The sequence below is a fragment of the Alosa sapidissima genome, chromosome 9 (genome assembly GCF_018492685.1).
Source record: "Alosa sapidissima isolate fAloSap1 chromosome 9, fAloSap1.pri, whole genome shotgun sequence".
Lineage (NCBI taxonomy): Eukaryota > Metazoa > Chordata > Actinopteri > Clupeiformes > Clupeidae > Alosa > Alosa sapidissima.
In genome coordinates this window covers 22,997,554-23,014,736 of record NC_055965.1, presented here as the reverse complement: position 1 = coordinate 23,014,736, position 17,183 = coordinate 22,997,554, and the positions used below count along the sequence as shown (strand labels likewise).

Genomic DNA, 17,183 nt, shown 5'->3' with positions numbered 1-17,183 from the left:
GACCCCAAACAGAAATATTTCTTGTTGCTCTCATATCCAGGTTTGTAGTCACATTTCATGCTGACGGCTGCTCCTGTATACCCTGTCACAGTGACCCCATCAACAGCATCTATATATCATATAATAAAGTGTATCAATCAAACTATAAGGTAGAAATTTGACAAAAGGTGTGTTGATTTACAGGAAACAAGAACTGCTTTGCATCATTCAAAGTTGAGGTGTCATTTGTAACGCGTCTGTCATCTGTATATTTGGAGTTTTTATAGAGCATCTATAGTATCATGCTGTATCTATAGTATCATGCTGTAACATGCTTAAAATATGTGGCCTCCCCACTCCCAATTTACCAGTCTTACACTGCCATCACTCACCAAAGGACCATAGGACATAGCACATGATGCCTTCCACCCCCCCCCCCCCCCCACCCCAATCACTCACGGTTTGGTAAAAATTCCATCCCATCTGCCATCGCCGCTCTCAATAATTTGCCATCACCGCTATCAATAATCTGCCATAACCACTCTCAATAATCTGCCATCGCTGCTCTCAATAATCTGGCGAGGAGGTAACGGTGTCTATGTTTGTGTGTTTTTTTTTTGCTTGTGTAATTTGTTTGTGTAAACTTGTCTTCTTGTTAAATGTGATTATAGACAGCGTCAACAAATTTCCCCCGGGAGACAATAAAGTTTGAATCTGAATCATCGTGTCAGACTGTCAGTTACATGACAATGTTATCAGAGGCCAGGAAGAAGAAATGTGAGTCAGTGACATCAAGTTCCACAAATGTGTATTTTAGAAGTTGTGATGAAACATATTGCACTGACAAGATTAGCTCATGCTTGGACGAGTGCCTGTAGGCTAGACAGTGCATTCTTAAACTACATTGTCTGTCTGTGATTAAATATAAAGTATATTTATATTATTTACTCAGAATTCTTACCTGAGGTCAGTATGAGTGACAGGACAAGAAGGGTCATCATTCTGAGACGAAGTCCACAGTTGTTCCGTGACTCATTTGATGCAGAGTTTGTAGCTGGCGATCTCATGGTTTGTATGTATTCAATGTGTGTAGATTATGTGTTCTTCAAATGCCTGCAACATCTATCCTTTTTTGTGGGCATGCTGTGGTTTAGTGACTTCCTCTGCACTGCAGTACCAGCACCAAAGATCTAATCTAGCTCTTTTCCGGCACTTTCCTACAAATAGGCCTCAACCAGAAAGGGGAAGTGGATAACTTAAAACCAGGCTTGGAATTTCACCATTCTGGGGGCAAGGCCACTTGGCCTTCAGTTGGGCATATTTGGTGGGGGGCACAAAGGCCACATGTCAGGGCACCAAGGCCAAAGTTAACTATACAGTAGTAGGCTATAAAAATGATCAAAGTTTAGCCTATTCACTGCAGTAGACCTGCATCACTGTATGAAACATTACAAAAACATGAAATGAAAACATTACATATTACATAGAACTGTAAATCATCTGACTATCTAGGCTATATATAACATTTATTTTATATTTGGCCTGTTATGAAATAATGTATTGAACAATTTAATCACAGCTCAGCTTTAAGAAACTCAAATAGCCTAGATGCATGCTTAGCATTTTGTGATCATTAAGGCTACTTTCACAAATTCTTAGTCAGCTGTACTCTGATTTACCAATATCTAGGCGATATTTGTAACATTTATTTTGTATTTGGCCCGTTATGAAATCATGTGGAACAATTTAAACACATTGTAAAACTTAAAGACCAAATTTGGAGACATCCATGTATGTCGAACTTTACTGCAAATTCAAAACTGGATTACTCTGGAACGGCTTACTGTACAGGGGACTGCTTTACACCTTTGTGTTCGGTAAGGTCTCCTGTTTATTCTGATATATGGTTTGTCATGTTGTTAAAAGAAGGGTTCGTAAAGTATTCCACCGAGATGAATGGGTAGGGAGATCATGGGACGCAAAACCTTCAGTAGAATGTATGATTAAATTTAATTATATTATTTACTTTTCTCGCGAACCGTTCAACACAGCAATTATCGGCTAACATCGTTTAAAAGCTGAGAAAAAGCTCTTTCATGTGATACTTGTGATGTCTGTGTGATGAATAGGCTACTTCACGAGTAGTTCAACTGAGAATGGGTGAATTTGGACGCAATTTCTTTCTTGCGCTGTCACTTTCTCCACTGCGTAAAAGACTAAATAAATTTGCACTGTGAATGCTAAGATTATTTTGACAGGCCACAGGCTAAATAAAATTGCTATTAGTAGGACGCAAAGCAGAATATTGAAAGAAGGGGGCACCAAGGCCACCGTGGCCTGTAAACCTCTGATTTTCAAAGGGGCCTCACGGCCAACGCAAGGGGCAGCGACGGCCATGGCCGTCGTGGCCGCCGTGAAATTCCTACCCTGCAAACTAAGTATAAGTATAAGTATAAGTATATATACTCTTTTGATCCCATGAGGGAAATTTGGTCTCTGCATTTATCCCAATCCGTGAATTAGTGAAACACACACAGCACACAGTGTACACACAGTGAGGTGAAGCACACACTAATACCGGCGCAGTGAGCTGCCTGCATCAACAGCGGCGCTCGGGGAGCAGTGAGGGGTTAGGTGCCTTGCTCAATAAAAGAAGTAAATAGAACCTGAGATTGTTAAAATATCTGAACCTCATCTTCAGTATAATCTTAATGGCAATGGTGTCACTCACTGCCATGTAAACTGCTAGTCTGATTACAGTCAGCCTTGAACTAATGACTGTGGCCCACATGTTTCACATTTTAATTAGTCTTTTTATTGTTGCTGTTGTTGCCCATTATGTAAAATTAATTAACCTTAATTGTAAGGCACTTTGGTACAACTCAATGGCACTGTAATACTGTCTTCCCACCACTAGGAAGTGGATGTGTATCTTGCTGTGATGTGAGTGTTAGACACGAGGTTACACACAAGTCTCTGGCGGACAGGAAACAGAACAGATACTAGACAAAATGCCTCAATGTACTGTAAAAAAGGGAAAATGTTTATTTTATTTCAAGATAGAGTAACAAACAACTAAGAAAGTAACAAATATGATGCATGGCCGGGGTCTAAATACAGAGCCTTGTAGGACCTTACATTTTCTCATTCAGGTAACTCACTGCCACCTGCATTAGCTGGTGACCTTTCATTGTAAAATTACATTACATTACATTAACATTCAACAGCATGTATACCCCCCCCCCCCAGCCCTAATATAATAGGAATGAAAATCTACAATGGAAATGCTAACACTAACATTCAACAATAAAAAAACAAACAAAAATAAAATAAATTAAAGGTATTGAAAATGCTAAACATTGTCCTGCTGAAAGAAAAAAAATGCTTAGAAACCAGCTGGTCTTTGCTGGTTTTCTTCCAGCTCTTGCTGGTCTTTGCTGGTGGGGTGCTGGTTGACATTGTTGCTGGTTGACAAGGTGGTGATGCTGGTTTTCAAGAATGACCAACATAACCTGGCATGGCCAGTTAAACCAGCAATGTAAGACCAGCAACACCAGCTAAAATAACCAGTTTGAGGTGGTGCGACAAGCAAAAACAGCTGAGTTACCATTGTAAGCTGGGTGAACCAGCTACTGCTACACAATCAAAACTCTTGCAGAAACATATATCTTCAGCTGGTCATCATTCATTGGGTGGTCCATTAAGCTGGTGAACAAGCTGGTCAACCAACAAACCACCTTAAGCTAGTCATACTGTTTTTTATTATTATTATTATTATTGAAACAACAAGAGAAACTATGGAATATGGAAATTGTAGCTATGAATTTTGCGAATATAAAATGTTTTAGTGCGGAGTATTTATGTTGGTGCCGTTGTGCGGAAGGGCGCGCTGATGTTAGCGCCGGTGTGTGGTGTGCAGTGTGTGGGGCATTCATGTTAGCGCCGGTGTGTGGTGTGCAGTGTGGGGCATTCATGTTGGTTCTGGTGTGTGGTGTGCAGTGTGTGGGGCATTCATGTTAGCACCGGTGTGCGGTGTGCAGTGTGTGGGGCATTCACGTTGGTTCTGGTGTGTGGTGTGCAGTGTGTGGGGCATTCATGTTGGTTCTGGTGTGTGGTGTGCAGTGTGTGGGGCATTCATGTTGGTTCTGGTGAACGGTGTGCTTTACTGGTCTGAACTAGTCCTGGAGTACTCACAGTTTCCCTGTCTGAAAGCAATGGCCGCTGTGTTCGGGCCTTCACCAAAACTCACTGCAGAGTAGCCCATGTCAGTGCAAGGGTTTGTGGGTAACGTAGCAGTGGAGTATGTAAGGTCATCAGAGGGCATTGTGGGTAATTGAGCTGTGACATACACAGTGTTGGTTTCTGGGAGAGATGGATTATGGGTATCTTTAATCTCTTCATACATGCAGTCCGGCTGAGGAACCTGATTGGAAGAAACAAAGCAAAGAACATTAAAAGTGACTTAACATACACACAGTTTTGGGTGTTTTTCAGAGGGACCTGGCGACCTTCTCAATGTAAATGGTAACACTAAAACAAGGGGCTAAATTAAGATTTTTGGAGGAAAAGATCAAACAGTCTGCTGTCCCAATAGATGGCAATGGACCATTAAATTACACAATGATCCAAAACATACAGCCAAACAAGGGAAGAAATGGTTCACAGAGAACAATATCAACATTTAAGAGAAGCCCTGCCAGAGTCCAGACCTCAATCTGTCAAAAAAAGTGAGCACAAGGCCAGAACGATGGCAAATAATTGTTCTTGCCTCAAAACCCAGATTGCTGCTAAAAAGGTAGATAGATATATAGATAGATATATAGATAGATAGATACTTTATTGATCCCCATGGGGAAATTCAAGACGGTTCAAGGTGCGGTTGTGGGGACATAGAGAGGCTTGGTAGCTATTATAAGAACCATGTTAAGAGCTGTGATGTCAAATACAGATGTTTCCATTGGTTATTTAAAAATGGAATTATTTTTTTTTTTTTCATAAAATGGCTAAAAAGGATGAAAATGCTTCTTTATCTGATTCAATGTTTCTACCATATTTTCTTACAACCTTTTGGCATGTGGCAGTGTCATTTTCAGTCAGAACAAACATATTGGTCTAAAGACTAAAGAAAATCAACATTCATTTTTTTTTGTGCAGGGGTATGAATCATTTTGTTCGTAACTGTATATTCGTAATTGCACATTTCCATCCAACCTCAGATGTCAAACCGAAGAGAACATCATTATTGGACAGACTGACTGACTTTAATATTGACTGACTTTAATATTGATTATTATACGGCTCTTCACAATGCTAGTAGAACGCTCCATTGACTTGAATGGGATTTCCCAACGTTCTATGGTAAAATATTTTCATGTAATTACCGCTGCAAACCTATGGTAACGTCGGTGTCTTCCGGACTGAGTGCTAGCCTCCCAGAATGCAATGTGTGTGAATGCTGGATTGTGTAATGTCGGTTTTAGTGAGTGTAATTGCGTTTACCATGTCATGTATGTGTTAGCTTGTGTAGTCTTTCTTTAGGTTGTACCCCATGTGTTTTACCCTGTGTATTGTATGTGACTACCCTGTTTGTGTATCGTGCTTGTTTTATTGACTTCCCTTGTGTTTCCTATGTAATGGTGTGTATGAGTGATTCCCGCTTCCGCTATTAAACCTTTGATTGGACAACTGTGTGTGTCGCATCGATCGTTACATTGGTGTTAGAAGCGATTTTTGAACATGGCCTCCGCCCAGCGAGAGAAGCCGGGAGCGGGAGACCTCACCACTGGGTGGAGGCCCACGCAAGAGGATCCGGAGAGAGCCCTTGTAAGGGCTACTAAAAAGCTTATAGCGGTCTTCTGTCCTTACTGCCGCTGGAGGAGAGGAGCTGTTGTCTGGACCTGCCTGTGGCCATGGGAGGAGATCTTGTCGGAAGGGGCCTGAAGAAGCAGTCTCGGAGAAGACGACGCTGGCCTGGGCGTTGGCTCCGCTGCGAGAAGACCAGGAGCCCCTGCCCCCGCCGGGCGGCTCGAGGCTGGAGTTGGCAGTGGCCCTGGCCGCGACGCATGAGGGAGAGCGGCGAGGAAGAGGTTCCTGGATGACGGACGGTTGGCAGAGCTGCTGGGGGCAGCGAATTCACGACGGTAGGGCAGCATCAGCGGAAAAACTGAACTTTAAAACATTTGGGTGCGTGTAAGAGGCACCGTGCTGTGTGGGCGCCCGTTCTAGTTGGCCTGTTGGCCGGCGCCAGAGAGGAAATAAAGAAAGGTTCGCTGTGTTGGGTTGAAGGCACGAGTCAGAAGAGGGGGGTCAAGCCTGCGTCGTGACCATGACGGAGTGGAGCGGGCCGGGAGCAGAGGAGGACAGCTCTGCGAGGAGGCAGCGCGAGGAGGGACGCCGAAACCGGTAGCTGACGGCCTGAGAGCTCAGCGCGTCCGGCTGCAGCCGAGCTGATGCCTGCCTGTCCTGGTCGGTGCGACTGTGGACAGTGTGGAGTGGAGCGACGGAGGTGCAGCGACAGTTGACCCTTGAGTTCCGGTGCTTGGTGCCAGTCTACGGTAGTGTAGGCCACCTAGGGCCCCGTCTGGAGCAGGAGGAATGCTGCGGTGGCACACCGTGGAAAGTGTGACCTGAGGGCGGTCACTGAGAGGGAGCTGGGGACGAGAGGCGACAGCCATGTGACTACTAGCACGCCCGCACTGGATTGCTAGCAGTTGTGGTTCCCCAAGTTGGCGAGTGAGCTCATGCAGTGTGCACTCCACGTGTTGTTCGCGGTACCACGGACTGATGGACTGAGTGAGTGAATGCCCACACCGACGTTATGGCAATGGCTAAGCCGAGGAGACATTGGCGAGGACGGCAATGGCTCGCGAGGGGGCTGTGTAACGTCGGTGTCTTCCGGACTGAGTGCTAGCCTCCCAGAATGCAATGTGTGTGAATGCTGGATTGTGTAATTGTAGGTTGTACCCCATGTGTTTTACCCGGTGTATTGTATGTGACTACCCTGTTTGTGTATCGTGCTTGTTTTATTGATTTGTTTTATTGAGTCCCTTCAGGGCAGAACAAGACCCCTCCGCTGCGCGTTGGGGTCCGGTTCGCCCTGTCGGGACTTATTTTCCCAATAATGACCGGCGTTCTACACATTATCCCTTACGTATGACCCAGAGATGAGTTGAAATAATACAACCCATTTTTGAAGCCATCCTTGATATCATTGCCTTTATATTCCATACTGTTGGATCAACTAATAACTTATCACCGACCAAACTGGATACTCAAGCCTATGAGTGGATGTCAGGTTAGAGCAATTGAACAGTCAAACAAAGGAAACGTTTCCCATCTTAAACACTTACCTGGCTGTTTCTTCTGGTGTTTGTATCGTTGGATGGAAGTTCTGTTGGTGAAAAAAAAGTTCAGCAAAAATGTGATTAACACAATCATCATTATTTGTAAGCTGTGCAAATGTCAACGTGTAATGTGTTGCGAAAGCATGCCTTTTGGAGAAAGACTCACAAATCTTCTTTGTTTGTGTGTGTGTGTGTGTGTGTGTGTGTGTGTGTGTGTGAGTGAGTGAGTGAGAGAGATACATCTATTGATGTGAATATAGTTCTCTGTCCTGGCATAGGGTGTACCTCACCTTGTGTCCTGTTTCTTTTGTGCCTGTAAAGCAGGAACACTGCAGTTGCCACAACGACCATCACAACGATCAGAGACACAGAGAGGGTCAAGGGACTGGCACCTAACAAAACACAGACAGTAGAACTTAGTGGGCAGTCTCTTTAATATATGTACAGTTTGTCCTGCTTATGCTATATCTATGAGATATGACACTTATAATTAATATACATTAATATTGTGACATTTGTTCCCTGAATAAAAGACATTACAGCATAGGTCCCCACCTAGATATAGCCTACTACATTTTGCAGGCATTTTGTATTTTGTGTATGTGAGTGGAGACAGACAGGCAGTGTTATGCTAGCTGACCAAAATAAGCAGTCTTTACCAGGAGATGTTGAGATGGTGACTGGAGTCATGGACATGGATGCCGGAGATGATGGCCACGTGGTTGATTTGTCAGGAATATGAATCACATTAGTAGATGCTGGTATTCAAATGTCATTTCCCATTTTCAAAGGTCCAAAATGAGACAAACAAGCTCAAGTCAGAGACTGCATTATTACAATCAGTCTAGGATGGGAATATACATTGGATTTCTTTGGATATCTTCATTCAAGTCTTGGATTAGGCCGTAATCAATGTCAGAGCAAACAAGCCCATACTGTCCAATCTGCAATCGTCACAATGACAAACATCATGCAGCATGGGGTGAAATTATGCCCTAAAAGTTTTGAGAAGCGGGCTTGCAACCAGAAACTCACAGGTCTGGTCCCCAGGGTCAGTAGGAAACATAACAAACTGCATTACTAACACCTCCCTTATCATCCATGCCCTTGAGCAAACCACAAACTGCACTACTAACACCTCCCTCATCATCCATGCCCTTGAACAAACCACAAACTGCACTACTACCACCTAGAGTTTGTGTTATCACTGCTCTTACTGTGTTTGTGTTCTCTGAGTATAGGATAGGTCAAATATTGAGGGGTTATTCCATGCCAAATCAACAGATTTTAGAAAATATTCTCATCTTAGTACCTTGATTTTGTTTCATGCCAAAACATGTACAGTACAACCCCAAAACAGAAAAAGTTGGGACATTGTGTAAAACGTGAATAAAAACAGAATGTAAAAATCTGCAAATCTCTTAAACTCATATTTAGTTGCAAAAAGGACACAGACAACATATCAAATGTTTAAAATGACAAATTTGACTATTTTGTGGAAAATATATGCTAATTTCGAATTTGATACCAGCAACATGTTTCAAAAAAAGTTGGGACGGGGTAATAAAATGTTGGAAAAGTTCTGTAATGATAAAGAAAACAAAGGGAAGAATGTTTCAACTAATTAGGGTAAGTGGCAACACGATTGGGTATAAAAAAGAGCATCCCAGAGAGACAGGGACTCTTAGAAGTAAAGATGTAGGGGTATCACTCTGTGTAAACTTAGGTGCACAAATGAGGAAACAATGTAATTTTAATCTTAACATGAAATTGTGAAGTATTTGGGGAGTTAATCATCTACAGGACATAATATTATTAAAACATTCAGAGAATCCAGAGAAATCTTTTGGACCTCAGATGACATTGCATCAATACCAGACCTGTTTCTAGACCTGTCATTGTATGGGCTCAGGAAAAACTCTGATAACCATTGTCTATGTGCACAGTTTAATATCAATTCAAAAACTGCAGCCAACATTGTAACAGCTAAAATTGTATTGAGACCTGATACAGAAAATACCACCCTCTTATCTGGGCCTGAGCTTGTTTAAAATGGACTGAGGTAACGTGGAAAAAGGTCCTGTGGTTAGACCAATCAAAGTTTGCCATTATTTTTGGAAATCATGGACTCATCTGGGCTAAAGAGGAGAGGGCCTATCCAAGTATCCAACCTATCCAACTTGTTTTAGTTCGAAACCCAACATCTATGACGGTGTGGAGGAGCATTAGTGCCTACAGCATGGGCATCTTGGCAAAGCACAATCAATTCTGAATGATGTATACAGGTTTTGAGCAACATATAGTGCCATCCAGGCAATGTCTTTTCCAGGGACGACCTTGAATATTTCAGGAAAGCAATGCCAAAATGAATTCTGCACATACACATGTATCTAAATAGTATTTCTCCATAGAGGAAGAGTCCAGGTGCTAAGATGGCCTGTCTGCCATCCAGATTTGTCAAATTAGGTGCATAATGGAATGGAAAGCATGACTAAGAATACCCCATACTGTTGAGCAACTGAAATCCTATATTGGGGATTAATGGGACAAAATGACATTCTCAAAACTGTAGCAAATGGTCTCCTCAGTTCATAAACATTTACATAATTTTGTAAAGAGGTGAAGCAGCACAGTGGTAAACATGCTCCCGTCCCAACTTTTTTTTAAACATTTTGCTGGCATTAAATTAAAAATTAACATATATTTCCATGAAATAGTCCAAATTTTCATTTTCACTAGCATTTTACACAACGTCCCAACTTTTTCTGTTTTGGGGTTGTACAACAACTACTGTGCAAAAGGTTTAAGCTTGTATCTACTTCATGTTCTGAGATGTGGAGGCTTCAAAAACAGGGTTGTGAGTCTGATAAAATGCATTTTTTAGAGTGAAGTTCTTTGGGTCATCACTTTTGCATGATTCATATTCTTGAAATTGTCAGGGAATATGTTACACTGTCAAGTGTCTTCAACTTGTAAATAATACTGTCAAATATTTGCTAAGCTATGTTGACTTGTTGAAAATGTTATTAATGAAAAATGTAAGTATGTTTTGCCCACCATATCTTCACAATGAATCCCATCAGATACTTTGAATCTATATAATACTACTGCTTTAGTACTCTCTTACCAACTAGGTTGCATCTACCACAAAAAACATGTTTTGAATAGTATATTCACAAAATATTGTGCTGGTACCTTGACTCAAACTCATATTAACTAGATGTACCGCAGAGCGGTACAAAATATGACCGCCGCCTAGTCCAACACATTTTTTCCACAAAAATAAGTCACGCTTGTCAAATTGTGTTCATTTACTACTTTGTTCCTTTTTTGTGTGTTTGTAATTGAGTGTGTGCAGAGTGTGTAATCGTTTTTGTGTATATGTGTTTTGTGTGTGTGTGTGTGTGTGTGTGTGTACAGTATGTAGGTGTGTTTGTATGGGTGCATGTGTATGTGTGTTTATGTGTTTGTGTGCGTGTTTGTGCGTGTCATGTGTGTGCATGTATGTGTGTGTGCATGTGTAGTGTGTGTGTGTTTACGTGTCTTTGTGTGTGTGTGTTTTTATGTGTGTGTGTCTTTATGTATGTGTACATAAATAAAGCAAATCAGGGAACCACCTACTCTTTGCGATAAGTGCCATGGGATCTTTAACAAACATGGTGAGTCAGGACCTTAATTTAACATTCATGCAAAGGAAAACATCTGCAGTACAGTGTCCCTGTCACTGCAATAGGACATTGGGATTGATATTCGTTTGGTGGCTTTTGGCCACAGGGAAGAGTGCCACCTACTGGCCAGCCACCAACACCCCTTCCAGCAGGAACCTACTCTTCCAAGGAGGTTTCTTATCCAAGTACTAACTAAGCCTACTTAGCTTCAGTAATTCAGCAAAGTCAGGGTATCTGCTGGTCTGGCTGCTGGCTAAAAACAAAAGGTGAAAGGCATATATGATTGTAACTGTCTCACTGAATTGCATTGTGCACACTCAATTCTCACTGGTATCTGCTAGACAACAAGTACCAAAACATGATTAGTTCATAGATTTCACCTGTAAAATACATTTTATACAACCCGACCCCCATCTGGCCTGTTCATAATTCTGAGAAATTCTTGAATTGTGTGCATGTGTGTGTGTACGTGTTTGTGTGTGTGTGTGTGTGTGTGTGTGTGCATGTGCTTGTGTGTGTGCCTGTGTGTGTGCATGTGCATGCATGCGTACATATGTCTACTGTGTGTGTATGTGTCATACGTATGATTACTGTGAATGTATGTGTGTGTGTGTGAATATCTGATTATGCACATGTGTGCATATGGAATGGGTTAACATGACCCCTGGAGGCAAACATACGCAAAAAATTGGTCATCCTAGGCCCTACGGTTCTCAAGATATTCACAGAAAACTGTGTCCGGCCACCTACAGGCCAGTTGGTGTACAGTAGCATAAATTAATTTATTGTATGGCCCTATGTGTATCTTTGCAGTGGCAAGCTTTCTTAATGACATTACAGTATGTGTCGATAGGAAAGCACTCACAGGTGGGTGCATACGTAAATTTGCATTCAGTTGATCCACTAATACTTTCCCTATTTTACAGAAATACCCCATTCAAAAGGAGAAAACACACAACACTGTATTACTTACACCGGTCTTAACATAGTCACTCCTACTCATCCTGGATTGGTGTTACGTAATGAAATGAAAAAAAACAGCATTCTACCTCAAGGGGGTTTGTGGCCCATAAAGACCAAGGCCATCCATGTGTTTATTTATGCTAAATTATATTTAAAGGAACCGTATGTAAGAAATGTATTTCAATTAATCCTAAAATGGCCCTGATATGTCACTAGACATTAAGAAATCATGTTCATTTCAAACACTTATATCACTGACAACAGTAGTCTGGCCAGGATATTGTCATTTAAAAAGTGAAGTTGCAGCCCTCAACTGATGTTGATGTTGTGTTTTGACATGTCATGTTGTGTTTTGGCCTGATGCGCCACCCTTCACCTACTGTATCTACTAATCACAAAGTCAGTAGTGTTTCAGCATCCGGGTTGGAACCTCGAGTTAGGGGGGAGGAGGAGGGGATACACCGCTCTACAGTAAATTGAAATGACCAGTTTTGGCCACAATCTTACATATGGTTCCTTTAAGCAGACAATGTTATGTCAAGCCTCGCTTTATCACTTAACTTGGATTTCTTAATTCTGCCTTTGTGAAATACCCCTCAGGTGGGAGGCATCTGTTGATTTCACATGGAATGACCCATAGGTCACCTTTAAGAAGCATGAGGGGGTAAAACTCACTTTTGATGACCTCCAGTCTGACCACACTCTTTGTTTCTCCTACCCCACACCAATATATCCCAGAATCCTCTGCTCTTAAGTCAGTGATGGTCACATTGAAGATTCTGGCAGAGATTTCAGGCTGAAGATCCTTGTCTTCTTTTAAAATGTATCTGCTGTGGTTTGGAGCTAGTGATGACACCAGGAAATCTTCCAACTTACAACCAGCGTCTTTTGCTCGGCAAAAGTACTTGGCTGTATTTTTGCTGGTCTGATCATGTTGATATTTGCAGGTGATGATGACAGACTTTCCCTCATCTCCTGCCACCACTGTGAAATGTAACGGACACGATCAATAATTAAAACAATAATTTCAACTTCTACATTATTTTATTTTTTTAATAGTTGAGTGACAGACCACATAGCATATGTTGACATAATATTGTTCCACTATATATGGTAAAATCTTGGTGTCTGGTGTCAGAGTAAAAGCCTTTGGTTCTCCATCTCCATCTCTGGAGCTGGAATAGCCTTGGTAATAGAATTATAGAAACCTGTGGAAAAACCCACAGGGCTTGCACTTAGGGGCTGTTCACACCAGGAACAATAGAAACACCATAACAATAAAGATAACAATATTGATAAAAGCGTCCACTGTGACCAACAATAAGGAAAGTCTCTCCTTGTGTTAATGAATGTGACGGCTACAATTTGATGGATTCTGATTGGCTGTCATTGTTTTATCCGTCTCAAAATCTGGTTATTGTTCTTGGTGTGAATGACCCTTGGATGGCCCTTAGGAAAAAGTCTTGGACATGTGTGGATTTGCAGTATTTGTTTGTATTTATTTTTGTGTCTGTTTGTTTGTTGTTTGTCACTTACCTTCTCTGACAAGTAACTCCTGCTCAGTGGTTACAAAATTTACTTCAGTAATGACTGCACAAGTGTACTTCCCAGAATACTCGGCTCTCAGTCCTCCGATCGTCACATTGAACACTCTGGAAACGGTGTCGTCATACAGAGTCTCGTGTCCATTTTTTGCCTGAGTCTGCCCTTGTTCAGATTTAATCAGACAGTTGTCTCGGCTTTTTTCACATTTCCCCTTACAGAGGCATTTGCTCTTATTCTGAGAGCCCTCTGCATATGGACATCTGAATGTTGCTGAATCTCCAACATCTCCAATGACTGGATTCACTTTTAACAAGATAGATAGATAGAGACAGGCAGACTGTTAGATATAAGCAGGAAAGAAATGCTCAAGTTTATGACCCAACACTTCAAAAATAAGTTAAGAACACACTTTTATACAGTAGTTTCTAGTTTTACTGGTTTTCCCTCCAAAAGAGCCTACCCTGTATGTGGACTTCCATGAGCAGGTCTGGTGTTTCTGATGGTGATGCTCCTCCAGCTGCACACCAGTACACTCCTGTGTCCTCCCCAGTCAGGTTAGTCATGGTCACCAAGAAGTTCTTGTCCTGTTTATGGTCAGTCAGCTTCAGTCTCTGAGAGGTTCGCTGTCTGCTCTCTTTATCGGATACAATGATGTCACATCCTGCACCCTTGCAGAAGTACTTGTGTCTGTCTACATGCTGTGCATCATATGGGCATTTGATGGTAACTACTCCAGCAAGAGGTCCAGTTTCCTTTATGATATCCTCATAAGAACCTATAAAACCCCAAAACACAAATTCCATTCATTATCTTGATATGATTCATCACAGTAAAAAGGTCACGCATTTGTATAGACTATTTTGATTCCATATACATGTGTAGAGTCAAGAACACATGTCGACTTAGCAGGAAGCTGGAAAGGGAAACCCCGCTATGGCAAGTCCCGATGACAGCTCGAGATTGACAGGCTCATACGGGCCAAAAGGCAACTTAAAGGAACATGCCAACTCTTTTGGGAAATTAGCTTGTTTGCTGTCTGCTCTAAGTTAAATAAGAGGATACATATGTTTCTCTTATCTGTGTGTGCAATAACCCAGTCTGACACCATTGGGCTAGCTTTGCATAATTCACTGGAAGTGGGTTACACCATTTAGACTATAGATAAACAGAGTTATAGGCTAAATGCTGTAACTCAAAGAAGATAAGGTCATCCTCTCATGTAACTCTGGGGTAGACTGCAAATTAGTTATTTTTTCCTTTAAGAAACAAGCAAGCAGAGAGGGACTAGTGAGAAGGTATTAGTGTGTGATTGACATACAGGCAGTGATGAACATATTACTGGTTTCTAGAACTTCTCTTGTGGAACTTAAACTCTTCTCAACTCATATCCACCTCAGCAGAGCCGGACAGTAACGGAGTACATTTACTTGAGTACAGTACTTGAGTACAATTTTGAGGGATCTGTACTTTACTCGAGTATCATTTTTGGGGAGTACTCATGACTTTACTCAAGTACATTTGAGAGGCAAATATTGTACTCTTTACTCCACTACATTTCTATCCATAGCCGTGAGTACCTGTTACTTCTTCTTCTAAAAAAGGAAAAAGCAAAAATCTCGGAAACCCTCAATTTGTTGTTTCCCTCTCAAACGTGATTGGATTGTGCAGGCGCCACTGATTGGGACAGCCAGCAATCACCTTCAGCTTTCCGCCAAAGTCAACTCCATGGTTAGATTTAGATAAGAGACGAAACCATGGACGAAACAATGGATGAAGACGCAACAGGTCCATCCCGGGAATGTGCCAACCTGTGGCCCCACCTTGCCAGACTATTTCAATTTTCTGAACAACTTAATGATAGTTTTTCGCTTCAAGTGTTTCAATTACAAAATAGTATTTTGTATTTGAAATACGTATTTGAAATACATGTATTATAAATACTGCCCATCCCTGGCAACATGGTAAAAATATATAAATGACTTGATTTTACTTTCAATTCCTTTTACATTCTCCAAGGTATTAACATTAACATTTTTCATAAATCCATGTAGGATGTTTCTGTACATAAATGTAAGCACTGTGGCAGTAGTAATGCAATATTTAGAAAATGTACTCTTGTACTCTTGATACTCAAGTACTTTTAAAAACAAGTACTTCAGTACTTTTACTTAAGTAGACATCTGACTGTTGTACTTTTACTTGTACTTCAGTAAAATTTAGCAAAGGGTATCTGTACTTTTACTCAAGTAATGAAGCTGTGTACTCTGTCCGCCTCTGCACCTCAGTCAGAATTGGACTACACAACATACTCATAGACTGTATTTATCTGTATACTTTGTTAAATAACATATGGTTATGGTTATAGTATTAGCAGACACTTAAAGGCCAAATCAAAATGAAAGATAACCAAATATAACCTCATTGAGGTGACATGACATGACATGACATTTATTGGTTTACTTCACCACCCTGTTATGTGTGTTCACTCAAAGTCAACGAGCACCACAAAACCAGAAAACGTAACCAATGTAGGTTGGCCATGTGTAGCCCAGAGTGTCAAATGTTGAAACAAGTCTCGACCCATAATTCTTTAAAAATGAGGTGACTTACATGAGATCAGGTAGATAAGAAGTACGATGAGGTTCTTCATTGTGGATTTAGGTCAAGAAAATCCAACCTGACGTGTGATAGAGCAGCTGTGTGTTTACAAGGGCTCCTGCAAACTTTGCCGTGTGCTTTGTAGCAAGAGGCACTGGCAATCAACGTGAAACTGGACGTTTATTTTTATGCTCTGTTTCTGTTTGAGGTCTGAGCACTTCCTGTGTATTTCAGAGTTGCCAAGTCCTCCTGTCATCACTGCCTGTGTCACCTCTTGCACAAAAACGAGAGAGAGGAGAGACAGAAAAAGAGGAAGAGAGAACAACGAAGAAAAAACAGAGTGAGCGTATGTGTGTCAGAGAGGGAGCGAGAGATTCAGATTAAAAAAGAGAGTGTGAGAGAGAGAGCACGTGTTCAAAAGACAGTGTTATAGACCTCTCCTGTAAATCGAAAACAACTTCACCTTTTAACCCTTAAAGGAGTACCGTCACACTGGTGTGACAGGAATGTTGATAAATGAACGTTCTAAAGAATATCTGGGTTCATTGAATTCAACATAGAATTTTAGAACCTTCAATTGTTGCGGAACTTAGAACGTTCAAAAACCTACACCTGCCTCTGGCATGTTGCCTCACAGAACTTATACTGAGAAGAAATAAAACAAATCTTTATAGATATTATGAGAAGATACAGTATCAAGCTATCACACTTCAAATCCAATGAGTGTTTTGTTGGTTAGATTCTTTCCCTGGGACTTGGCTTAGGCCTACCTGATGACTGTGGGGGTTAAAAAAGAAGACTGTAATGGATGATGATCAGAGCCGGACAGTAACAGAGTACATTTACTTGAGTACAGTACTTGAGTACAATTTTGAGGGATCTGTACTTTACTCGAGTATCATTTTTGGGGAGTACTCATGACTTTACTCAAGTACATTTGAGAGGCAAATATTGTACTCTTTACTCCACTACATTTCTATCCATAACCGTGAGTACCCGTTACTACTTCTAAAAAAAAGGAAAAAAGAAAAATCTCGGAAATCCTCAATTTGTTGTTTCCCTCTCAAACGTGATTGGATTGTGCAGG

General features: G+C 41.3%; 1 protein-coding gene across 5 annotated transcripts; it reads right to left on the bottom strand.

Moving 5' to 3' along the window:
- Nucleotides 1–3,746: 3,746 nt before the first annotated feature.
- Nucleotides 3,747–16,397, bottom strand: LOC121719472 (polymeric immunoglobulin receptor-like). Of its 5 annotated transcripts, none has more exons than XM_042105145.1 (8): nucleotides 16,109–16,397; nucleotides 13,959–14,273; nucleotides 13,490–13,792; nucleotides 12,629–12,937; nucleotides 7,982–8,080; nucleotides 7,613–7,714; nucleotides 7,329–7,369; nucleotides 3,747–4,402 (listed from the first exon to the last, which is right to left on the bottom strand). In XM_042105145.1, the coding sequence occupies exons 1-8, from the start codon at nucleotides 16,146–16,148 to the stop codon at nucleotides 4,142–4,144; spliced, it is 1,470 nt and encodes a 489-aa protein (XP_041961079.1). In that variant the 5' UTR covers nucleotides 16,149–16,397; the 3' UTR covers nucleotides 3,747–4,141. The 5 variants fall into 5 exon arrangements, with proteins under 5 accessions (XP_041961079.1, XP_041961077.1, XP_041961081.1 ...); XM_042105143.1 differs by having other exon boundaries at nucleotides 13,490–13,801; nucleotides 16,109–16,394; XM_042105147.1 differs by having other exon boundaries at nucleotides 7,982–8,002; nucleotides 13,490–13,801; nucleotides 16,109–16,393.
- Between the last annotated feature and the right edge of the window lie 786 nt (nucleotides 16,398–17,183).